The sequence below is a fragment of the Podarcis tiliguerta genome, assembly GCF_965153285.1.
Source record: "Podarcis tiliguerta genome assembly, chromosome: 2".
Lineage (NCBI taxonomy): Eukaryota > Metazoa > Chordata > Lepidosauria > Squamata > Lacertidae > Podarcis > Podarcis tiliguerta.
The window spans coordinates 63,284,521-63,311,324 of record NC_139535.1 but is presented as its reverse complement, the minus strand read 5'-3'; the positions used below and the strand labels follow the sequence as shown (position 1 = coordinate 63,311,324).

The 26,804-nt window shown below is 42.0% G+C and overlaps 1 protein-coding gene across 3 annotated transcripts in view; it reads right to left on the bottom strand.

Annotated features, from left to right (window-relative positions):
* The window catches only part of RASGEF1C (RasGEF domain family member 1C), an 82,872-nt gene that overhangs the window by 14,522 nt on the left and 41,546 nt on the right, over window positions 1–26,804 (bottom strand). For 2 of the 3 annotated variants that reach the window (XM_083428695.1, XM_083428694.1), the window contains exons 2-7: window positions 23,275–23,456; window positions 20,214–20,336; window positions 16,572–16,709; window positions 10,017–10,229; window positions 8,252–8,326; window positions 1,931–2,026 (exon numbers count right to left, since the gene is read on the bottom strand). In XM_083428695.1, the coding sequence (XP_083284821.1) occupies window positions 1,931–2,026; window positions 8,252–8,326; window positions 10,017–10,229; window positions 16,572–16,709; window positions 20,214–20,336; window positions 23,275–23,454 (825 nt within the window). In that variant the 5' untranslated portion in view covers window positions 23,455–23,456. Of the gene's footprint in view, window positions 1–1,930; window positions 2,042–8,251; window positions 8,327–10,016; window positions 10,230–16,571; window positions 16,710–20,213; window positions 20,337–23,274; window positions 23,457–26,804 lie in introns of all 3 variants that reach the window. The other variant, XM_083428693.1, reaches the window with a different exon arrangement.

Genomic DNA, 26,804 nt, shown 5'->3' with positions numbered 1-26,804 from the left:
TGATAGTCTGTCCAACTAGCTATCAATAAAATGTCAATTACTGTAACTTTTTCTGGGCTTGGCGCCAATCAGTGCAATTTTTTTCTGGACTTGGTCTTAAGAGGAGAGAAAAGACATTAATCTTGAAATTAGTAGATTTCTGGAGAATTTTCTTTTGTGTTTCTTGTATCTCACAATACTCCCATCCAGTGCCGGATTTACATATGGGCTGCATGGGATACAGCCCAGGGCCTCATAATCTAAGGGGGCCCTCAGCTTCTTGCTTTTAATAAAATGAAACAAAACAAAAAATACAAAAAAAGATTTACTATCCAGGCCCAATTGCTTAGTAACAATGTTTTGCTTTTCATGATCAAATGTTATTAAGTTTGGGCCTCCTAGGTCCTCCTAGCCCAGGGCCTCCCAAGACCTCCAGTTGCTTTAATCTGGGCCTGCTCCCATCTCTCTCTTTTATAATATTTTAAAATTAATTTTTACAATAACAGAAAATAAAAACCTCACAACTCCCCAATGTGGGATTTCCAAAATCCCCTGACTTTCCTCCACTTCCCTTCTTGGTTCTTTCGTTTCACATTTGTAAATGCACGTCCTTAATATCTTCAATTCACAATAATTTCAAATTTTATACATTGTTCATTATTTTGCATGTGTTTTTCGTGCTCCCATCTCTTTTTAATGATAACAAAGGAAGTTAAAGTCAGAAGGATTGAATCGTGAAAGAGATTTAGCTGAAAACGGATATAGTGAAAATTACCTACCATCAGTCTACCCAGTATTCTGTCACAAACAATGGGCACTTCCATATGTTCTAGAAGTAGAGTGGGCAACCTCTAAGCCAAGGGCCATATTTTCTCTGGGGGAAATGGTCAAGGGCCACATAGCACTAGAGAGTGGACTAGAGCTGAGGTGAGCAGGAATACCTGTATTCTCTCCCTCCTATACACATGTACATGACATCTTTAGGCAGATAGGTCTTGGCAAGAGAATAGTTATCCCAAACATTCTCAGATAAGGCTGCATACACACCACACGTTTAAAGCACATGACTTCTGCCAAGGTATACTGGGGACTGTGGTTTACCTCTCACAGAGCAACAGTTCCCAGCACTCTTAACAAGCTACAGTTCCCATGATTCCTTGGGGGAAGACAAATGCTTTATATGTATGGGGAGTGTGTAGCCTGGGTTAGTTCAACAACCAAATGGTACAGGGTGATACTATAACGATAGCACCCCATACTTCTGCTTGGTTTTCCTTAAGACCATGATGGGAAGAAAACACAATAATAAGTTATTTCCATTATTTACTGTACAAGTCTATTCCATTCAAAGGTTGGTATCCAACTAATGTGCACCATCATTGCAATATCTCTGCTTGCACAATGGAACTTCACACCCTCCCCTCATGCACCTCCTAAATCTGTTCTAAGGGTTTTCCCCACCCCACCTGGAGAAGATTTGGTGAGTGCTCCAGGTGCATGCAGGAGGAGGAAAGGGGAATCTCTGCTGCACAAGTGTGAATCTTGTGCATGGGACATGTTAGTTGGATACAGACAGATGCCAACCAACAGCGTTCAATTGGAACAAAGAGCAATTCAGGTTTTCTCCAGATTGATGTTTGCTCCAATTTAATACTAAAGTTAAGAGTTTTCCCCGGGAGAGGAGGAGCAGGGCAAGAGGAAAACTGTTCATACACAGTCCACTTATGAGACACAACTGTCTAAAATTCTACAGCAAAATTACTGCTCTATCGCTGCATCAATAGCCTATTTCACCATTTATATACCGCAGTGTTTCTGCGAAAAGTATAAAAAGTGTAAAAACCCAAAGTACATTCTGTGATTAGTCCAAATATATATATATATATATGCTCCACTTTTGTGAGTAAATAGTCTCAAAGTTCCACAATCAGACAAATGGTATTCAACTTACCATGCAGATTTCTGTTGCTACAAGATAGCAGAGTCTATTGAACCATTTGACATAGGCCTCAAGGTTGCTAGTTTTTTTCTGTTCACTGAAACAAGGCTGAAAAACAAAGACCTGACATGACATAAACTAGCTTCTGCTGTGCTTTAATATATATATAATAAGATATATAATATCACAGTAACCGTAGAGTCTTGTTCTATGATCAATAGCATACATTTCTATCATCAACAACATTCAAAAGCATGTGGACATATACCTATAAACACAAACACACACACACACACACACACACACACACACACACACACACAGACAGACAAATGGACCGTGCATGTGGGACTGAGCTTTAGATGTCAGTGGGTGGGTAGTGGCAGATGTGTTGGGCTTAACAGAATGCAAAGCTTTCTACAAATCAAATCAGTGAATGATGAACAGTCCCACTTTGCCTACAGCAATTGCACACGAGGCAATTTATTCCAATTGGTGCTCCCTAGGATATTAACAGCCAGGATATTGCTGTATGCAACAAGAATCTGGAGAAAATAAAATCAGACAAGGACGCCTTTCCATGTAATATGTATTAAGTTTACGCCTTTGACTCCCAAGAGTTCATACAGTTTGGCAAATCCAATTGCCCATGGTGTTGTCTTGCATGAAACAAAATTTCTGATTAAGTTGGGGGGAATCAACAGCAAAGCAAAATATGACAGAGTTACAGTACAGAATATTTTTTTGCCTAAAATATTATTTCCTTCGCATGCTCTTGTCTTTGAGAAAATAATATCTTCACTACCCAATTCTTTATCGCTGACCTATTTCTGTATCATTGGTTGCTGTGAAACAAGTCACTCAGATGGCAAAATTCATCAGGAAATGTCATTTTTGTGACGTGCTCTTTCGGCTGTGGTTACTAGGCAATTGCATGGGAGTGAGAAGGTTAGTTTGGTATCTGAATTCTTTTGATGATTTTAAATCACCTCCAGCACCTTTTACCACCTTCTCCTTAGGATAATCTTCCAGAGATGGCTGATTATTCTGATTTTTCCCCCTATTATTTTTTGTTTTCAGCCACTAGAGGGTATCAGAAGATTTTTCTTTCTTTCATTAATGTGATAATTGATTTCTATTTTAGAGCCTGAGGATAAGATGAGTAAATTGTGAGCTCCATGAGGACGAAGTTTTCTGTTGGCGAAAAGGGGCTCTCATGCATAGGGTAATCTGGGAAAGAGTCTTGCCTGGGATTTTGAGTGTTTGCAATGTTTGCATATATATCTGTATTGTAGAAATGTATCCTAAGGCTAAAAAAGATTAAAAGGGGGCATTGGGGAATCACACGAAACAGGAGGCACTTCTAAAATGTAAGCAGCCTGGAGCCCATTGCAGTATGATGTGATGCAAATTCAATAAATATAACTCTTGCTTCTCTGTCTCAGCGCATGGCAGCAGGAGGAAGTGCCTTGCTCATACTGAATTAATGGGGTTTGAAGCGGCGTGAATGGCCAGGAAAGGGATCTTGGGGGTCACAGAGGATAGCTTGTTGAAAATGTTAACTCAGCAAGCAGCAGCTGTGAAAAAGGCAAATTTCATGTTGGGGCTAATTAGGAATGGGAATTGAAATAAAACTGCCAATGTCATAACCCTTGTTACACAAATCTGTCATACAACTGCACTTGGAATGCTGTATATGGTTGCTGCACCTCAAAAAGGTTATTGCAGAGCTGGAAAAGGTCCAGGAAAGGGCAACCAAAATGATCAAGTTAAACTATGAAATATAGTACCACAATGGGCCATTGGCTGATCACAGTGGTGAAATGGATAAGGTAAAATAAGCTGAGCTTGAATCCTGGCAAAACAGAGCCATTGTGGGTAAGTAGTTCCTGGGTCTGAGAAGTTGCCTGCCGTTATGTGGTTGCACTCCCTTTGTAGGAGTAGGGTCACAGTTTGCTTCTGGATCCACGGCTTGCTGTAATTCCCCCCCCCCCCCTTTTGACTCTCTTGCGTATCCAGCAGGTCTGTCATGTAGCAGCACCTTATCATCTAATGAATGTAACCATTCATTAAATCTTAGTTAGGTGAAGCTACCCATATTAGTATTTATTTTCTAGTTGAGAAAATGGGTTTGAATTCTAGTTCCGCCACTTTCCCATTCACTCTCTGGAATTCACACACTGTTCTCTTCTGTCATCTCCATCTCATATTTTGTTACATTATCCTTAATTACTCCTTGTACTTTTCTCCCGTTGCTATACTTGGATTCTTTTATATCCAAGTATATTTAATGCTACATGGCACGCAAAGCCTTTGGGCATCCATTAACATAGCACTCAACATCTCCACTCCTTGTTTTTTTAGTTCAATTTAGTCTCACTCTAGAAGTCTTTCGGTTTCAACCAACATAGACTCCTATGTCCTCATTTCATCATCTCAACTTCATCATCTCAACTTTTCCCCCTTAATTTAATTTAGTAGCTTAGGTCAGTCACTGTCTTTGGACTGTGCATGCATGTGCGTGCATACATACACACAAAGATTAGCAAACAAATATGAAACGTTTCATGTAAGTATGGTTGTGCTAGTGCAAAGCTGCAATTTGTGCCACACCCTGTACTTTGTGACAATAATGCACCCTTATCACAAGATGACACAACTGGTACACAAAATGCTATGCAGGACTCTTTTGCCCAATATGGGACCTCAAACTCATAACCCTGAGATTAAGGGTCTCATGTTCTACCAACTGAGCTATCCCAGCCTTGCAGGGGGTTGAACGAGATGACCCTTGTGGTCCCTTCCAACTCTACAATTCTATGATTCTATGAGCGCTCCATTGCCTGCTTTTAAAAATCTGATTCAGTTTTAGTGTAGACATGTTTCTGTTTCAACCAACATTTACTACTATGTCCTCATTTTATCATCTAATCTAAAGGTTTTCTTGGTTATCACTTAGAGATGTGTATTAAACCTTTACATTCCCCAGCACAAGTGGAGATCAGGTGAATGCACCACTTCTTGCCTGTGCCCCCCACCTTGCCGAGCCCCATTTTCTGCCCCTATTCCTGTCTGCTGAACTGAGCGGCACTTGAGGATATGTATGCATCACAAGCAATTGTGGAGAGGAGAAGATGACAGGCCTATGGGAGGAAGGAAAGCAGCCAGGAAATTAAAGTTCTCTGAGTTGCAGTTTGGTGGTCAAAATAATCTACAGACTCAAAAAATTATTTGGAAGCCAATGAAATCAAAAGGCAGTTTCCTCCCATAGCCCGCAATAAATAATGCAGTGACCAAGCACCCTAACTCAATCCCAGCAAAGTAAGAAGCAAAAGCACAACATGCTCCCCTTTAAAATCCCACTGGAAAATGGATGGAAGATGTTACAAGACACATGGCTAATTTTGAGGTATTTGTTGATTTGTGCAACGTCTGCTGATGATAATAATAATAATAATACCTTTATTGTCAATGTACAACCTGTGTACAACAAAATTAACCGAGCCTCCCCCCCCAAAACACTCAATCTCATTGCACTCTGTGTGCTTGTCGCATAACACACCAACCCCAAAAGTCTGTTGCACTGTATTATTTTCTGTTCAGAGGCCTAACAGCCCACAGATAGAAACTGTTTTTTAGCCTGTTGGTACAACTGATTATACTTCTATATCTCCTGCCCAAGGGCAGAAGATTAAAGAGGTGCTGGCTGGGGTGTGAATCATCCCTGAGAATTTTTCTCACTCTCCTAAGGCAACCATCCCTTGCAATGTCATCTAGCAGGCTCAGGGGACAGCCCATGATATCATGTGCTGTGTTCACCATCCTCTGTAAAGACTTTCTGTCCATGGCTGTCAGGCCAACGTATCACACTGTGATACAATATGAGAGGACACTTTCTATTGTGGACCGGTAGAAGGAGGTCATCAATTGTTGTTTAACATTGTTCTTTCGCAAGACCCTGAGGAAGTGGGGTCTCTGTTGGGCCTTCCTAACCACCTGAGTCATATTGTTTTTCCAAGTGAGGTCTTCACTAAGGTAAACTCCCAGGAATTTTAATGAAGAGACTCTCCACACAACCCCCTGCTCCGATATACAAAGGGGTTAGTTCCCCTCTCTTCCTCCGAAAGTCCAATACCATCTCCTTTGTCTTGCTAATATTCAGGTGCAAGTCATTCTCTAAGCACCATGTAGATACTTTTTGAACCTCCCCTCTGTACGCTCATTCATCCCCACCTGTAATTAGACCCATTATGGTAGTATCATCGGCAAACTTAATAATTACAGTGGATGGATCAGATGAAATACAGTCATATGTATACAAGAGTACAGGTAAAGAGTCAGCACACATCCCTGTGGGGTGCCAGTGCTGAGCTTCAGGGAGGTAGATGTAACAGGCCCAATCCTCATTGTTTGTGTCCGATCCCTCAGAAAGTCTTTGATCCAGTCACAGATGGTACAAGGTAGGTCTAGTTCCATCAGCTTTTTGATAAGAATGTCCGGAAGGATGGTATTAAAAGCCGAGCTATAATCAATAAACAACATTCTAACATAATTCCCCAGTCTCACTCACCGCAAGGTGAAAGGCTGTAGCTATGGCATCATCTGTTGACCTATTTCTCCTATAGGCGAACTGATGTTTATCAAAATCCAGTGGAAAACATGTCCTAAGGTGTTGAGGGACCAATCTCTCAAAGCATTTCATTACTACAGATGTTAATGCAAATAGGTCTGTAGTCCAATGAGGGAAGGGGCCACTTTCCTCATACTATCACCCCAGGTATTTTGTTCTTTTGTTTCAATGAATATTCTTTACTTCTTTTTGTATGCATTGTAAGTGAACAAAATTTACTAGCCATCAGAAATTTATGCTGCATTAAGAAGTTTCCTTTAACATATTTCATCTCCAATGTACCAGCCTTACAGATGCTGTATTATCAGCCTTAGGAATACTTTGCTTTTAGTTACTGCATTGTGATTACATCCAGCTAGTCACATGCCAAAACCTGCTTCTGAAGAATTATCTGTGCACCAATAGTGCATAAAGCAGCACCTTCTCCTATTTTCTTTCTCACAGACACTAATGGGCATGTTGCCCTTGACGTTAACAAGCAAGGAGCTGAGTATGCACAGGCAGAGGCTAATTTCCCCCCTACTGGGATTGCAGCACAGAATATTAAAATATGCACTCTCTAATTACCAATACAAAACCACGCTTCTCTTCTTATTCCAGCTACAAGGTGCACATCAGGGGCATTTGAAACCCCAAAAGAACATCAGGTAGGAGATGGTTCCGTGGACTTATTTCAAATGTACACTGTGTGCATGCGCACCATGTCCTAAACACCACAGCTTCATGCAACTCTGAAAAACATGTTCCAGGCACCTCCCTATAAATATAAACAGATGTGTACTGCCTACTGTGTAGTCCCAATTGCTGCACATCCCACTCTTTGAATTGCTCACTCAGAATGGGTAATGCAACCAGGGACAGATCTACTATGAAACTAATGAATTGTAAACTTTAGGGTCCCTAATTCCAGAGGGGCCCCAGAAGCAACTTTATTCCACATTGCTTAGAAAAAATGCTTTTAAATGTCCATCATGCATGTATATAATATTTCCCTAATTTTCCCTCATTCTCACCCCACCACAGAATCATAAAACAGTTGGAAGGGACCACAAAGAATCTATTTCAACCTCCTGCAGTGCAGGAATATTTCACCCCATGTGGGGCTCACACCCATGTCCCTAAGATTAAGAGTCTCATACTCTACCAACAGAGTTATAACTCGAAAGCTATAAGTACTAAGCTATAAGCATAGGGAATTTTTATTCACACCAGTGACTTTGACATGTCAGTGCAGGTATTTTAATCCAAATACAGTGGTACCTCAGGTTACATACGCTTCAGGTTACGTACACTTCAGGTTACAGACTCTGCTAACCCAGAAATAGTACCTTGGGTTAAGAACTTTGCTTCAGGATGAGAACAGAAATCATGCTCCAGCGGCGCAGCGGCAGCAGGAGGCCCCATTAGCTAAAGTGGTGCTTCAGGTTAAGAACAATTTCAGGTTAAGAACGGACCTCCGGAATGAATTAAGTACTTAACCCGTGGTACCACTGTATGAGATGCAGTAGTTAATTTAAAAATAAATAAATGGTGGTGATCTGTCATAGACCAAACCCACAGAAGAAGATAACAGTGGTTACCCAGACCTCATCTCTGGTTGCAATGGGGCCCCCATCTCAGTTCAAGCTTCAGGGCCCAAAAAATGTAGTTCCGCCACTAAATGCAACTAGAAATAGCAGCAGCAACAATAGTGCTAGTCATACCTTTGTGCTTTCCAAAGGATCTTTATGGACAAACGCTTGAACAAATTCTTCAGGTCCAATGTGACCCAGTCTTTCCTTTTGCAAGAAATAAAATGAGAAATAAATTGTAATATAGCACGTCTGGAATCACTTATTCACTTTATGGTGCTTGAAGTAGCACCCTTCAGATCTGAAACCAGAATTTAAAAGGAATTTATGAAACCACTGGCTGGCAGACTAGCTCTGCCTGGTTTACTCTCCATCAGGAATTGCTTACAGCAGGGATGGGGAACTTGTGGCCCTCCAGCTATTGCTTGATTAACACTCTCATCATCACCCAAACAATAGCCATGCTAGCTGGGGCTACTGGGACTTGCAGTCCAACAACATCTAGCTAGTCCACAGATTCCTCATCCTCAACAGAGAAAGCAATTACAACATGGTTAGAGTCTATACTGCATAAGCAGGAAAGACATTCCAGCTGAAATAGACTAGGCTACTGGAGTTCTCTGATTAGATTCTCCCTTGGTTTTTCTTTCCTCTTGAGCTCTTTCCTTGATCATAACCATACCTGCACCGAAGTAGCTATGAGGTGCTGTGGGGCAGTGGGAACCCAGCTGCAGAGCATCTAAGCCCATCACACACATATGCCCTGTGGAGCTAATAGTAGCTTTGTGTAATTAGGAGTGAAATTTACATCAAGGAAAGTGCTAGTGGGAAACAGACAAGGAAAATTTTTAAAAAACAAACCAAGAGCATCAGTTCCATGTAAGGCTGCTAAAATAAATTCCATGGACATTCCTAATCATGAATCTCCCACATCATGTCTATGTTGTCCTAAGACCATGAGTTATAGAAGTAGATATGCATTTGTTGGTAGAAAAACAACACATCAAGCCTATGATGACTTGGCACCTCAATGAAACCTTGTGAAATCCTCACAATAAGAAACAAGAATTGACTAGTGGATAAAAACAAGGGGTGATGATGTTACAGCAGTGGTTCCGAGTGGGAACCTGCTACGCACTGATGAAAAGGTTGATTAAAAACTTGAATGCTTCAGGACCAAACTAGTCAAGATGACAGGACTGATTTTGTGTGCGCGCAAACAACATATAAGGGATGGATGATTTGGATTGGGACCATGTCAAGAATATTTAATCCTTTCTCCCTGAACTCGTTTCCTGATGAAAATACCACTCACCCAGTCTGTTACTTGCCCCATTTGGGAAAATCTAACATGCAATTAGTAGTTTGGAGTACCTGGAGGGGATATTTTAATCTGAAAGATGATGTAGAAGGAAGGGTCAAGACCCTCTCCCAGATCCAAATTGACCATCCAATGTCAACATTTTGCAAATATTTAAGGATGAAAGGTTATTCAGAGAAACTTTGTGTTCTTCATTCATCAAGACCAATACTAATCAATATCATATTGCAGCATGCGGGAAGAAAAAGACGGCTGCATCTGAAACTAGCATTAACCTGAACAGTACATATTTGGTCTACTGTAGGTGCACTAGCTTCATAACTATATAAGTTAGCTTTTGTTATTAGTAGTAAGATATCTTATTCCCTCCCAGTGGGCAATTGCTTGGACTGAAGGACTCACATGATGCTAGTACTTGTGGTCCTACATTCAGAAATTTACCACAACACATTTGAGTTCCTGCCATGGGGAAGGGGATTTGATCATATTTTAATCCTCTCGAAAGTCTCAATAGGGATTTTCTAAAAAAGGTTGTCTTACCTAAAGATAAAGCAAAAAATCTTGCTCCCCACTTACCAGTTCCACATGTGTCAGCTGCTGGGCCAAGGTGTAGGGATCACTGCAGACACTCATCATTTCTCGTTGAATGGATGGGGGCTTACTTTTAAAAGCAACCACCTTGTCTGAGACAGCTGCGTTGATCTTGACTATCCCTTCCTGCCCATGGTTAAGAGCTGCGAGCTTCTGATTCAGGGTCTGCAGAAGCTGATTCATCTTTTTCCAGTAGGCCTGAAGTGAGGAAAAGGAAAAGAACAGGGGGGAAAGGAAAAGGAAAACATTACAAACCATGAGCTGGAAAAAATAAAATTGGTATGATTGAATGTTCCTATTTGGGAAATATCCATAAACCATTTGTGGCTTAGAATCTTATTTTCAACCAAACTATTCCAGTCAGCTTAATTATAGGTCCACCCTAAGCTCCATCCTATGGATCTCTACCACAAGACTGGCATCCAGTCAAAAACATGTGAGCAACTGTGCTCAGTGCTAGTTCAGCCTACTGACCACAATGCCAGTTTAACATGTGTGGAATACAGAAGGGGGCAGGGGGAAGAAAACAGCACCAATTAGCTTTCACCTTCCCATTTTAGTTTTGTGCTGTGAGGCTTCAAAAAACAGAACATTCTGCCCAAGCAGAATTGTGAAAGGCTGTGCTAATTTAAAATGGATTGTACATTTCAGGGCCCAAATCAAGGTGCTCATATCAGTGTTTAAATCTGCAAACAACTAGAGCCCCAAATATTTGAAAGACTGTCTCTCTCTTTTTTTACATACTCTCTTGGATGTCAAGATCAGCAAAGGGGGCTCTCGGTAATACCACCTCCTTCAGAAGTTTATTTGGAGGGGTGGCAATCTGGGAGAGGGCATTTTCTGTGGCAACCCCCTAAGTTATGGAACTCCTCAGAGGTACATTGGGCTTTTTTAATATATAGCTTTCAGCAAATACTGAAGACATATCTCTTTACCCTGGCGTCAAGAGATTTGTGTTTTCGGGGCTCACCCTTTCCCTGTGGTTCATAATCTGCTTTAAGTGTTACTAATCTTGTCCTGGGGCTTATTGGTGAAGGGTGGGTAATAAAATTAATAATTAAGAATAAGAATAATAGATAATAGTGTCATCATGTCCCCCAATTGTAAGCTTGGGGAGCAGGGTCCCCACCCCCCTTTGTGTGTGTGTGAGAGAGGAGGGGTAGAGAGACTGCCCTGGAAGTCTTGGGGCTGTAGAGTGGGGTAGCAATTATTTAAATAATAAAAATAGTAATAATGACTCAACAGCAAGCATTAAATGCATCTTTTTATTTATGACTGTGTATGTATATTTGCAATTATTAAGTTCAGGAATAATTTTTATGTTTTATTTTCTAGTTCTAATCAACACTACCTCACCAGCAACAGACTTCTTCTTTTGTTTGGAAAAGGAGTTTCCTGGAATATGTTTGGCTGTTTATATTTTTAAAACTTTTCAATGTGGCAGCATTTTGTGCTGTGCCACACCTTACGCAACAGTCATTTTGTGTCCTGCCAAGCCACCGTGGCAGCCATTTTGTGACTGGTGCCCACAGCATCAGAAATTTTTCAGAATTTCAAATGTGCCCATGGACTCAAAAAGGTTGCTGTCACATGCAGTTACCAATCTCTCAAAGGGAACTGCCCTGGTTTAAACTGGGGTGTGAATGAGGGCCAGTGAGACATGTCGTCTGGGCACAGTGCCAGACAGGGAGGCCTGAATGCCTGCATTTAGCCCCCTGGAACTGAGGTTCCCCATCCTTGTTATAAAAAGAATTATGGGTGGGATTCTCTTGAGGAAGAATGTGTTAGCCTGGCTAAGATATATATGAGCGTTTACAATCCTCTGCATTGCCCATAAATCCTGAAGGGCATTTAACAAGGTTTGACAGTTTGAGAGGAAACTGCTTATGAGCAAACTCTCTTCTCAATCTCTGCCTCAGACAGCTATGATTTGAGCCTACTGCTAATCTGGACATAAAGCGTTGCAAAGAAGGGAAGTCTGCAGTGAGGAAGTTGACAGCTGGATCAACACAGCAAGCGAGGCAGGTCAGAGACACACCGCAAAGTCCACGGATTATGTCATCCAGTCACATATCACTCAGGGCAACTGGAAGGATACTGGCGCACACATCAATCAGCTATGCGTTGCTGATGTTCTGGGTGACTAAAAAAGAGTGGCATGGACAACACATCACTGCTTTCGGAAGAGGCAACTGAGCTGGCAGCTGGCAGACCTCAGTAGCTTGTCCACGTGGAAATATAGCGAAGAAGTCTTGCCCTTGTTTCACGGCCTTCTGGAATATAGTATAAAACTGTCCTTTTAAAGAAGGCGTTTGGTCCATAGAGGATTGCTTTATTGTATTGGTTTTTAAAGTCTCTGTATCTGAAGTAATTTTTTCTTTTTTACTGCTGCTTATTGTTGTTTTCCTACTGCTGCTTTTAGTGCTTTAATCATTTTGTAATGTAAGTTTTAAATTCTTTATTGAGGATTTGATCCTGCTGTCAGCAAAGGGAAACATCTATGTAACATCTACCATAAGCAAGCAGGAACAAAAGTATAATCCTGAAGGTGTACAATGACTCTTTGCACAAAAATAAATCTTAATTTTTTAAAATTCCAATAGCCTTGCCAAATAAGGTGCAATAGGTGGCTACTAGAGAGGGGGAGAGGCTCTTGTGTGCCTAGTGCCCCTCTGCAGAGAGACTCACTAGGAAACTACAGTCTTTTTATTTTCCAAATATTTTAAATTAACCATTTACTGCTTTTGAATGCTGTTTTATATTATTTGCTAGTGGCAGTTTTATCACTTCTATTTTTATTGTGTTTATTTAGTTTGGCATTTATTCTTCTTCTTCTTCAGAATTAATTATTTGTTTGCTTGTTTTCAGGTTTTTACTCATGCACTGTAAATTTATGGTTCATATCCCAGAGGATATTCATTTATTGGGTGACATACATAAGTTGTAAACAAACAAACAACTGTCCTGAGCACTGTGGCTAAGAAAATATTTAACAAACACAATGTATTCCTGAATATCTTTTTTATAATAGAAATAACCTCTTTTTTAAAACTCTTAACATGCCAATGACTGTGCAGTTTAATTTGGAACTTTGTAAAAATTTCTGCTGGTAGGTATCTATACGAAAAATCCTATTTCCCTTTAAATATCCAGTTTGGGAACCAAAGAGTACTTTTGTTTAATATTCAAGAAAAACATTTCATTCTCAAGCAGAAACACATTTAAGGAAGATGGCAAGCCCCAGCAGGTGGCTTAGAAATTCAGATTTTAATTAAGCTTTCTCTTTCAAAATGCAAATTGTAACTCTTGGCAAAAGAAACTGCTTCTCAGTATGCATACCTTTCTAAGCACTGCAAGAAGCCTCCAAAAACCAGGCTGGATAAAGAGCAGGAAAATATTGCTGTAAGGAATCATCCCAATCTCATTTCAGTAACAGATAAAATGTGTTCCATAATCCTAGGATTCTTTTGCACTTTTGATTTGATCTGCCCTTTTCCCTTCAAACAAGTACAGACCCCACCATGGAACAGTTTCTCTTTCATGCTTCCCTTTCAAAAGATAGCTGCATAAATAGGACCTTGTGACTTATTCCTTTAATTAATTGCTAGTTTTGCTCAGGGAGACTGGCATTAAGGTTTTTTTCCCAGCTCTCCACCCACCACAGCCAACTAATATAGATTTGTTTATGAAGAACTCTGGCACAGTCCAGGCTGCTCCTCCAGTTGAAAGCAATGGGAGCAGACCCTGAATGTCAACAGGCTCAAAGTCAACGTCTCCATTTCCCATATAGGGTTGGTATGTTTTCAGCAGCGTGAATATTTCGTTCACTTTGAACTCTCATAATTATCATAATTATCTTTGCATCCTTTCTTCATTCAGATTGCAAGATAAAAACTGCTTAACAATTGGCAGCTATGGCCATCTGGACAAAAAAAAAAGGGGGGGGGGGTAGAAAGCACCCAGGAGGAAGCTATTTATCTAAGAAGCCCAGCTTCATAGATACAAGCACACTCTTGCTATGTGAACTGTCTGGAGATCAACCAAAAGGCCAATGAGACCTTTGCTGCAGCAACCTGCATCTATTGATTCTGTAGACGGGGGTGGCCAATGTGATATTTTGCAGATGTTGATGGACTCCATCACCCATCATGCTGGTTGGGGCTAATGGGTCTTCAGTTCCACAGCATCTGGATGACCACCGCTGAAGACAATTCCTACTGCTGCCTTTACTACCAATACCCAACCAGCCCATAGCCTCATGTTAGATACACGGTGAGGAGCCTTGAGCTCATAAGTTGTGTCTTCTCCCCCCACTCCAGTGCTTCAATTTTATCCTGGTGCTCAGGCAAACCTTAGGTTGCCATTTCACCTAAACCATCAGACCACAGTTTGCTCTTACCTTGCAAAGGAAGTTTAATGTTTTGCAAGGTTTGATATTGCATCAAGGTCAAGCTTGTTTAGTTGGCTAGTTATTCAACAAGCCAACTTCAAATCACCAGCTAAGAGAGCTGCCTCTTTTAGGCAGCTCCACCCTGTGGAAGCAACAGCAGTACCAGAAAGAGGAGAAAGAGCCAATGTAGAGCAGGGGATAGGACACTGAGTATATGTTGGGTTCAAGTCCCATCTCTGCTATGAACTGACTGTGTGGCTTTAGGAAAGACATTCTCTTTCAGCCTTTGCTCCCCATTTGTAAAACGGAAATAAAGATTACTTACCTTGCAGAATTGTTGGAAGAGAAAATCCAATAAAAAGATTAATATCAATGCATCCCCCATGTGTCTCCTAAATCTGCTCTAGGGGTTCTCCCAACACTCAAACAAATTTGGGGAGGGTGCAGAGGGCAGTGGCGGAGAAAGCCTCTCTGGGACCCAGGGCGGGACGCCGGGAGGCAGGGTGAACCGCCCACTGCTGCTCGTGTGCACAGTCCATACAGGCATCTGTACGGACTGCCACATGAGCAGCAACCCGTACAGACTGCGCATGTGCGGCATCCCATACAGAGTGCGCATGCGCAGCAGCCCATATGGTCGCCATGCGAAAGGCAGCCAGTACGGACACCGCGCGAACGGCACCCTTACTGACTGTGCACGCCCTCGGCCACTCTACAGATGGGGGGAAGCAGGGGCCATCTTGTCAACCCCCCCGAGTGGCACCCAGGATCTGCCCCCTCCGCCCCCCCCCCACTTCGTATGCCCCTGGTAGAGGGCAAGTAAGGAGAGAAGAAGGGGGAGAAGTTAAGTTGCACAACTGGAAATCCTTTCCCTAGAGGAAGCACTTGGTTGGATAATGCCCCATATAAATTATCCATACCTTATTAAGGCTTTCTTCATACCAATGTCTCCATTTCCCTTTTCTACGGTGGCTTCACTAGCTGCCAGTCAATGTTCAATGAACATTGAACTGGGTATGTTGAAGATTTTGAGCATGACTAAAGTAGCTCTTTGGTTGCTGGCTATGACCTTAGTCATTAAGAGCCCAATCTGAACACAGCTCCCCGATGTCTAATTTGTTATTTATATTGTGCATAACTTAAAGCTCCTCCTTTGAAAGCTACGCAACTCAATATTCACTGTTTGCTAGCTGGCTAATTAGGAGGAATCTAAAATGATTCAAGCCTCCACTGACAGCTTCATGGTTCCTTTAACTGTTTATATCCTAAAAAGTTAATAGGCCACAAAATGAGCTGATGTTTGGGACCGTTGGTTTTGCAATCTTTCATGTAAAACATCAGGATATTAGTCAATCTGAATTAGGTACTCTCTTTCTGTTTGCTTGTTTCAATATCTCCCATTCTGCAATATCTCACACTGCCATATTAGTTAGCTCAGCAATTAGGTCTGGTTTTGCTAAGCAAAATGTCAGAGGATAAAGAAGGGTAAAAGGAAGAAGAAAAAAGGACAAGGTGTGAAGATACAAAATAAAACCCAAAAAGAGAATGGCCTAGTGTAATTCTAATAATGTCTACTCAAATATAAATTGGATGGCATTCAACTGGATTTATGACTATGTAAGTTAGGATTGCACCCTTAGCCATGTTTAGACTAGAACAGTCTTTGCTGATCTTGGTGCCCTTCATATTCCCATCAGCTCCAGTAGCCCAAACACCTGGAAGACACTGTGTTGGTGAAAGCTGAAATAGATCCACTACCTTATGTTAGGGATGCCACTTAAGTTCCTTATATTTCAGTGAGTCTACTCTAATATCCGAATCCAACCTACATTCCATAAACTTTTTTAAATGGAAATTTCCTTTTCCATTTTTTAAAATTAGTCAACAAATAAATTAGGTCACCTGGGTGAACTTTTTAGTTGACCATGCAACTAGCTTTTTACATCTTAGCTCAGAAATAATTTAACAATATTATATATTTCTTTCTATTGATAATCATATTTTCAGAAAATGTCATTTGAAAATTTACTAGGAATTTGCCCCCCCCAGTCTCTTCCATAGTGAAAGTAATTTTTAATAACAAACAGTTGACTGAACAATTGTTGATTATGCACCTTCTCAGTATATCTCTAAATTGCTGCCATCCTCACCTCATCACATGGAGCTATCCTGTGGATAATGTCTTTTAAGCAGCCAATCATCTTTTCGTCCTGAAAATCATATGGAAATGTTTCTGTCCATTCCGTCAATAACTGTAGTATTTTGGGCCCAAATTTTCTGATTCGTGCCTGAAATTAGAAATAAAAAAAGATGGATGCAAATTTAAGAACTCTCAGCCAAAAGATCTGGTGGTTTAACCTAATGCTGATTCCGGAATGGTGGTACTTGCAGAACACCAACATGCCTATAGAGTGATTTAAATTAGTTTCATAGATGGCCTTGTATTAGGGACGGAAGACTATTTCTAATCTGCAGCACTTTTGCATGTGTTCACTTCTAAGCCTTTTCTGCCCTATGGCTTTTAAACACTTATTCTATCTCAAAATATGCATTTCTAAATAATTGGTTTTTTCTTTTACTTTTTACTTTTTCCAGCCAAGCACAGAAATAAAATGTTCTGTTTTGTACTTTAGTCTGGTGTGTGTGTGTATGTGTGTGTGTGTGTGTTGGTTCACACTGGAATTTGCAATGATAGAATTCCACAAGTATCCCTACTTTGGATGTTCTCAATATTTGGCTATACACTTCTCTTGTACAGCTATAACCTATTCTTAAATGTTTCTTTTTGAACCTAACAAGTATTTGCCAAAGGAAACCGCTTTGGCTTTTCCTGCTCTCTGCCTCTAAGATACTTGGGGTCAGATCTTCTGTGTTATAGTATGATATGCCCAATGATCCTAAATGTTTTAGGAGCAATCTAAGAAGCCTATTTTCAAACAGCACACGTATTCATTACATCAATGGAAACCTTGAATGAGAGGAGAGAACTTCCTTGTTTTAGCCTCTGGACGGAAGGCACCCTCTAATCAAACAAAATTATATTGTGTGCCTTGAAGCTTCCTGCTTTTTCAACCAAACTCATCAAAGTGCCCATTTTAGCATGTGACCAAAACAGGTCTCAAGGCAAATGCAACATTCTTACTATCAGTGAACATAATATAGGTGGCCTATGAAATTTCATGAGCGTTGTGCGTGGTAGAGCAGGGAGGCTCTACCTTTCCCCTGTGACTTTTCCTCTGCCCCTATACCATTACACCATTGTCCATTTAGGACCACTATTACCCATGGCTGAAGACAGATATGCGGTTTAGGGAAGAGAAGCACTGAGAAAGCATTTCATGCTGCCTCCCCTCCCAATGTTAGGCCCTGTGTTAAAGAGACACCTGGCTGCTTGTCCATTCTCTCTCTAAATATGGAAGCTCAGGGCTTGTTGAGGAGCTAGAGTACTAGGACGAGGGATGCTACAGGGATGAGGAAGTCCTGATTCTGTTGAACCACAACTCTCATCTTCCCTCACCACTGGCCTTGCTGGTTGGCACTGATGGAAGCTGGAGTCCAACATACCATCTGTAGGGTCACAGATTCCCAGTCCCTGAGCAAGTACATACTTGTAAAAAATCTTCCTAATGAGGGCTTCTGAAAATAGCAAAATAGCTGAGTAAGGCTGTTAAGCAGGTCTGTGACTGTACAGTAAGACTGCCTGAGGCTGCAATCCAAATCCTGCTTACTTGGGAGTAAGCACCACTGAATTCAGTAGGACTTACTTCTGAGTAAACATGGTTAGGACTGCATTGTGAGTCTTCCTCTTCTGGATAAACAGCCAGGAAATAAAGATTTACCTTGAGAATCTTCTTGTTGGATCACATGAGATAAGTCAGCATTCTGAATATTTCTGGGTGAATTAGTACCTTCCTGAGGCTAAACATGGGCTATTTTTATAAGCTTTAAAGGCCAAGTTCACACCACAAACTATCACTCTTAACACCAGGGTTTTTTTATTTTCAGTGACAGAGTAGCCAGATGGGGGATGTATTATAATCTTTCCCCTGCCACCAGACTCAACTTTGAAGAAGCAAAGGCACAATACAGTTCTGCTATTCATGCACTGCTGACATTCTAACAAAAGTTTTGACAGTTGAGGATGGGAACTATTCTGGGAACTAAACTAACCCAGTTTCCAAGTTGTGTTTGTAGAAGCATTTTCAAAAATGGCACTTGCAGAAAGGCATGATGCAAAGAGAAATAATTTGGGATGTCCATGCTGTGACCTACATAATGCAATGGGGGGAGTACTGCTTTTCATATATTGATGAAAGAGCCATGAGTGTCAGTACCAAATTGGTGCCAGGGGAAGGCGGGGGGAAATACGTGCCAGTACTCTATGCAGGTGAGAACTGTCACAAGCAAAACCCTGAGAAGGAAGTGTAGACATTGCTGAAAACCATAGTGATGTGGGAATGTTAAGGAAGTTAGGAGAGGAAATATTGTTTTGATATTAACCCTCCTCACTCACACTAGTGAGTAAACAGCAGAGCACATTCCCCTTGCAACTTATTGGAAACAAGTTGATGATTCGTTAGAATCCTTAAATTAAGCAATCCATTCTGGCTTGTCTGGTTTGGATTGTTCCTAGTAGGTTTCCCCTTTACTTCCCTTTTAAAATAATAGTAACACAACACAGTCTTTTTTAAAAGTAAGAATAATGTTTTACTCACATTCAGTTCACAGCAGTAATTTGAAGACAGGCTTTATCTAGTGGTTAGAGTGAAAAGACGTCTGAGCTACATCTCAGACTTTCTGCTTGTGGGCTCCATCCTATGTGAAGGTTGAGCCATGCGCTGGCTAAAAGCCAGGAGTGTGAGAGTCCAAGGGTAAGAGAGTAAGAGTCCAAGAGAGAGATGGCTGCATGGTCAGCTAGGGTCAACACCCATCTACCTGGTCACACATAGGGGGAGGAAGCTCCAGAGCAGGTATGACAGGAAGTCCTCCCTGTCTGGAGCCACATTCGCGTGTGTGTCTATTCTAGGCAATAGGAAAATGTTGTACTTGAGTGCTCTAGTAATAATACATCCCACAAGTGTGTCCTACAATTCTAAGGTTCAACAGGTTGAGCAAGCAAGACCATTGTATTTATGAAGAGACTTTACTACAAAGAGAAACATTACCTTTCTGCATTCTGTTAGGGAATCATTACCTAACAACAGAACAATTTTGTTTTTGTTGTTGATGTGTAGCTAGATATACAGCAGTGCTTCCAAGTACAAATATATTACTGTTTTGTCATGCAGGCATTCATTGCAATTGCAATTCTGCTGTGGGGAGTTGCCAGTGACAGGTAAGCCTGGAAAGATTGCAAACTATGCCTAGGGCTAAGGGACGATGCATTAGGCAAAACTGAGATATATAGCATTGCAGTGACAACTGCTCTTGACAGTGCACAGCTTAAATGATTCCTCCTGGAACCCCGAAGGCTTCAGTGAAACCTTCAAGAAAGGAAAGGGAAACCACCTGGGAAGACTTGAGACAGGCTGCAAGAGGAAGGTAGAAGGGGATTTGAAGTGTTTGCTACACCCAGTGCCTGCAGCTTTGCTCAGAGGCACTGATGTTATGTTAGAATGCAACCATGCTAGGCACTCAGCATCAACAAAAACCCCATGGGAGTGAATGCACACAGGCAGCAAGGAATCAAAAGATTCAAAAGAGAGTAAAGCCAGGGGATTTCTTTAGTTTGCTCTAGCACTGGCAGCTCTTTGCAAAGGCAGTCCCACCCACCCGCCATTGGTAGTACTAACCTTATCCAGCACTGGGTCATCCAGCTGCTGCTGCTCGATGCACTTGTGACAAACTCGGGACAGAAGTTCATGAGGCTCAATGAAGAGTCTTGAGCTCAGTAGGAATGTAAAGATATAGGCCTTCTGGAAAAGGGAAAGAGGCAAACTTATCTGCAAATAAATATGAGCGATGATTTCTCAAAGGGAACCCACAGCAAGACTTTGCAAGGAGGAGAGATTACATATATTGAAAAGAAGACAGAGCCTTACTCGTGTACAAGATAAACAGCTGTAATATAATGATTGCTCTCCTTGGGGAATGTATCATAGGAGTTGGAGCCCTGCTGGATCAGGACAAGTGCCTGCCTAGTTCAGCATCTTTTTTCTTACTCTGGAACCCCTGCAAGCGGAACATGACACCCTCTGGATCTCCAGAAATGGGTATTCCCAAGACAGCATACAGACACCATGACTGGTAGCCACTAAAACTTTATCATCATTGAATTGTCTGATCCCCCCTGTAAAGTCATCTACCTGCTGGAAAGAAATTCCACAGATTAACTATGTGAATGGAGAAAAACTACTTCCTTTTGTTTGTTCTGAATCTATCACAGTAACCAATCAAATGCCTATGGGAAGCCTGAAAGACAGCACTCATCCCACCTGTGATTCCCAGCAACTGGTATTCAGAGGCTTACTGCCTCCAACCATGGATGTAGCATATAGCCCAGGGGTCAGCAACCTTTTTCAGCCATGGGCCGGTTCACCGTCCCTCAGACCATGTGGTGGGCTGGGCTATATTTTGAAAAAAAATATGAACAAATTCCTATGCTCCACAAATAACCCAGAGATGCATTTTAAATAAAAGGACACATTCTACTCATGTAAAAACACGCTGATTCCCGGACGGTCCCCAGGCTGGATTGAGAAGGCGATTGGGCTGCATCCGGCCCCCAGGCCTTAGGTTGCCTACCCCTGATATAGCCATTGATCCTTTTCCTAATGATATTCAGCAGGCTGAAAGTAGATTGCTGGAAATCTTACACACTTACTTGGGATTACATTATATTGAACGCAATATGATTTAATTTCAAGTAATTAGTAGATCAGGGACGCGGGTGGCGCTGTGGGTAAAACCTCAGTGCCTAGGACTTGCCGATCGTATGGTCGGCAGTTCGAATCCCCGCGGCAGGGTGAGCTCCCATCTTTCGGTCCCAGCTCCTGCCCACCTAGCAGTTCGAAAACACCCCTAGGTGCAAGTAGATAAATAGGTACCACTTTATAGCGGGAAGGTAAACCGCGTTTCCGTGTGCTGTGCTGGTGCTGGCTCGCCAGAGCAGCTTCGTCATGCTGGCCACGTGACCCGGAAGTGTCTCCGGACAGCGCTGGCCCCCGGCCTCTTAAGTGAGATGGGCACACAACCCTAGAGTCGGACACGACTGGCCCATATGGGCAGGGGTACCTTTACCTTTTAATTAGTAGATCAAAACTGTTAACCACATTTTTGAGACACATGTTTGAGGATAAAAACCAATATTGTTGCAGCTAATTAAACAGCACCTATGCAAAAAACATAAGTTATTGTATAGTCCTGCAGTGTTACATGAAGAAAAAACCAACAACGTTAAGATTAAACATCTGCTTCACAACAAAAAAAAATAGGCAAAGAAATTAGACAATTTTGTTATACTTTTAGTTTCCAATTTTTTCATGCTTCATTCACAGGACAAAATTAATCTATGAATATATGAAACTGTGAATATAATATGGATATGTATCATGTTCATGTGTGTGTTGCTAAAAATGTCAGAATTTGCTGAACTTTGCAATTATTGACTTTGAAGCATTAGCCTTGGTAGAGTATTCATCTCCAGCACAGTGGAGTTTCTTTTTAATAAATAGCTACTCTTTTCATGGGCTAAGGCTGCAATATTGAGTGCTCATTTCCTTTCATGTAAATGACCATTGTTTTCAATCAAAAGTTGTTAGGCTATAGACTCTCACTAATGAAGTACTTCTAGATGTAACAACAAAAGCCAAGTTAACAGTGGCTGCAATTGAGCCCTAAGTTATACATGTTTAGAAGTAATTGAACTAAATGGAACTTAAGCTCTTTTAACTGTGAGTGCAATTGAAAGCATTTAGCAAACTAGAATTAGCAATAATATGAACACGCCCCCTGATCCAGCTGGTTAGGCTATTCTTAGTATATGATATTTGTTTAACATCCCTTCCTCCCCTTGACTTTGCCCCAGTGATTTGGATGAAGTCTAGGAAGAATAATACAAACTTCAGGTTAAATCAAAGGGTTACACAGAACCATTTATCTTGCAGTGTATCCTACATTTCATCAAACATTTATAATTCTTGTCATGAAACAAATTTCCTTTCCACTTGGGCAACCATGCTACTTCAGTGTGAAAGAGCTCTACAAGAATCACATAATCATAAATATTTATTCCCTATCATTCCACTGAATACAGCAATACCCAAGTAGGGTTACAACTCACAAAGTATAGAACACTATTGATAAAACTTGCAGTGATCCAGTAAAACAGTATGGGAGATCACATTCAGTATACTCCAGACCTTAAGCTCATTCAAAAAGAATAGCATTTTAAGGCCCCATAAACCAAGCAGACCTCCTACTATGTTGAAAGCCCTCAACCAAACCTCCGACAACAGTGGGATTCAGATAAATCTCCCACAATGACTGAAACGTGAATGAAGACTCATATGGGAGATGTTGTTCCATTGGTACCTTAGTCCTAAATCATTTAGGACTTTTAAAGTGGTAGCTAGCACTTGAACTGGGATTTGAAATGGATGAGTCCCATCAGTGGAAGCCCTGTACAAAGACCACCACTTGTGCAATGGGGCTTTCCTCTCTCTCCCCCCCCCCAAAATGGCCCTGGGGGTTTTTGAGAGAACTCCCAGGACAGTAAGTGAAAAGGGAGGGGGGAACATTCTGTCTGGCAAGCTGAAATGCATGCCCTGACAGTATGATGGACATAGCAAGAATTCCTCCCAATGATCCAGTTCATGAAAGCGATGTGGCAGCTTACATTAACATAGGACTTACCTCAGGGTAGTAGTCGGCTGTAGGTATAAGATGCTGGATTAAAGCATCAAGAGATGCTGAGGTGAGGTTTCCATCTTGAAAGATCAGCCCTCCTTCATCACCTTCTTTGGGTGGATGTAGATGATGAGGGCTGAAGCCACAAGGAGTAAACATGCTGGTAGAGCTCAGTGTTTGGGGCATCCCTGTAACAGAAGGCAGAGCAAGATCTTAATGTCAGCACAGAAGTTCAACTAGAGCTATGGCCATAAACTGAAATGTTACCCAACAGTGAATAACTAAAAGGAAAGATTTAAGTTTGCAAAATCTCTCAGGTGTTTGGAAGAAGAGATGCCTTTCCCCCAAAAATCCCAGTACGAATTTTGCTGCTTGCTAGGACTCCTGTTCCAACATTGCCATCTGACAGGGAAGTGCTTTCCTTGGCCCAGCCTCCCCTCCCCATTCTTCCTTATCTGTCTCTTCATCTTCCTCCAGAGCCTGCCATCCCACATCTGACCCTGAAGATGCAGAGTGACACATGTCACTCTGATGGCCATTTTCAGGAACAATTAATTAATTGTGCACTGCCTGAAGACTCTCCCCTCATTTTTTGCCCTTAATCTAGGTCAGGGATGGGGAAACTATGGCCTTTCAGATGTTGGATTCCAAGTCCCATCATCCCTTACAGTTGACCATGCTGACTGAGGCTCGTGGAAGCTGGAGCCCAATAGCAGTTGGAGAGCCACAGGTTCCCTGCCTGTAGCTTAGGTGAAAGCCTGTAAGAGCCCTGTCAGGCAGCTGTATATATTCCTATTAATAAACCTGTCAAGTTTCAAACACCTGAATTCAGTAGTTAACATTCTGCAGACAGCACATCTTGATAACTCAAACAATTCAATGTCTATGCCTGCTTAAACTAAAACATTAAGGAATCAACTCTTATTTGAGGGAAAAGAAATTAAGAGTGTGTGCCCCAGCATTGTGCCTAGGTTCACATTCCACAGGGTGGATATGTATTACTGTTCTCTTTCTCATTCTTAGTTTTCCTTCTGCCAGAAATAACTTGACTCACACAGTGCTTTCTGCTGAGGATAAACAAGGCAAAGATAATAAGGTGCCGAGTGATGATGATAATGATAAATTACACAGGGGCTTTCTATGGATTGTGAAGGTAGCAGCAATCTGACACTGTGGCAGCAGGATATGTGTGGCAATGCTTTTAAAATGTCCCACAGATATCTCCCTGGACCTCCCATGGGTGGGAGAAGAGAGGATGAATCCTTGCAAAAGCAGGTGGTTTCAGCATTGGCAGGGCAGTTATAGCACTTACTTAGCCTCTTAAATGGCAAGGAACCCTTCTTTTGCCAAAGCTATTTGGGATCCATCCCTGGCCCTGTTCCTACGCCAGCTACGCCATTAGTAGCAGCCTGCCTGTCTTGCTGAGGCCCACAAAGTTGCTCTGGGTGGTATCTCTTGATGTGTCCAGTCCACTGAAGTTCACTCTGTGGTCATGAGGCAGATCACACTTCGTTTGGGGCCATCTACTGGACCCCTTCATCGTGCAAACATTAGTCATTGTTCAAAAGGAATAGAAAACATCAAGCAGATATGTAGCTATAGAAGAGGTCTATTCTGGTTCCTCTCTAATCTCATGTGGAATTATCCAGGAATAAGGAGTGGGGCTGCACCAATTAGCGATGGCCCTGCTATTAACTGCACATCTCCTGACTTCTATGCAGCCAGTGTGAATGGCTATGGCAAATAGTTGGGTGCATAAAGCCTTTGCTGGGACCTCCAACTCTGAATGACCAGGATTGCAGATACTAAAAGGTAAAGGTATCCCTGCCCGTACGGGCCAGTCTTGCCAGACTCTAGGGTTGTGCGCTCATCTCACTCAAGAGGCAGAGGGCCAGCGCTGTCCGCAGACACTTCCGGGTCATGTGGCCAGCGTGACAAAGCTGCATCTGGCGAGCCAGCGCAGCACACGGAAACGCCGTTTACCTTCCCGCCGGTAAGTGGTCCTTATTTATCTACTTGCACCCAGGGGTGCTTTTGAACTGCTAGGTTGGCAGGCGCTGGGACTGAGCAACGGGAGCGCACCCCGCCGTGGGGATTCGAACTGCCGACCTTTCAATCGGCAAGCCCTAGGCGCTGAGGCTTTTACCCACAGCACCACCCGCGTCCCATGAATGACCAGGATTGCAGATACTAGGGAAACCTTAATGCATACAACTCTATGTGCAAAGGTCCCCTTGCTCCGGATGTTCACACTGTATTTGCAGACATCTGATGTGGGGCTACTCTGTGCAGTCCTACTGTTTGTTCCTATAGCGTGCAGCACAACAGCAAAGAACATCCAAATAGCGCATACAACAACAAAAAATCCTGAAAAATGGCTTGGAGAAAGTATTTGGCTTAAAAAGTGCAGAAGAAATTCTTTTCTTTTCTTTTTTCTTTTCTACCTTGCTTTTATGCACTCCTTACCACTTTATTCATGCTGCTGCTTCTCTGGCGATCACTCGTAGCCGAGTAAGATTGTCTTCCATAAACACGGTTTTAACAATGAGTCCGTAAGTGACTGTGGAGGCCAATTCTGGATCCACGCGTCATTCCACAGTGGGAACATTCATTTCCGGGCGGGAGTTGGTCACGGTGTAGATTTGCAAAGTGTGCCTTCCTCCTAGCACGTTTCTTCCTTGCGTCCTGAGTTTGAGTGCCTTCAAAGCCTATGACACCTTTGGTAAAGGCTGTTCTCCAATTGGAGTGCACACAGGCAAGTGTTTCCCAACTGTTGGTGTTTATACTACATTTTTAAAGATTTGCCTTGAGACAGTCTTTAAACCTCTTTTGTTGACCACCAGCATTAGGCTTTCCATTTTTAAATTTGGAATAGAGCAGTTGCTTTGGAAGACGATAATCAGGCATCCGCACAACAGTTGATGTCAAAGAATCATTGCTTCGACACTGGTGATCTTTGCTTCTTCCAGTACACTGGTATTAGTTCGCCTGTCTTCCTAAGTGACGTGTAAAAATTTTCAGAGACTCCATTGATGGAATCTTTCGAGGAGTTGGAAATATCTTAAGAATAATAAGGCCATAGCTCACTCATAGAATCATAGAATCATTGAACTGTAGAGTTGGAAGGGACCCTGAGCTCATAGAGCATCTGCTCTGCATGTAGAAAGCCCTGGTTCAGTTTCCTAAAATTTCCGGGTAGGTATGGGAGAAAACACTGTGTGAAATCCCAGAGAGCCACTGCCAGTCAATGTCGGCAACACTAAGTTAGATGGACCAATGGTCTGGTGCAGAATAAGGCAGCTTCCTACTTTCCTAATAAATTAATACATGGAGCAGCCATTCTGTGGCATATTATTAGCATTTAATACAATGCACTGTCCCTGTTGTTCCTCTAGATTTGGACCACTGCAGGGTATAGTCTGAAGGCACATAAGACCACCACCTTGTTAAAGACAAGTAGGTCAGAGTCTGCTCAGTACCTGGATGGGAGACGTCCTGGAAACCACGTGTGTGTTGACTTGGATCCCATGTTGGAT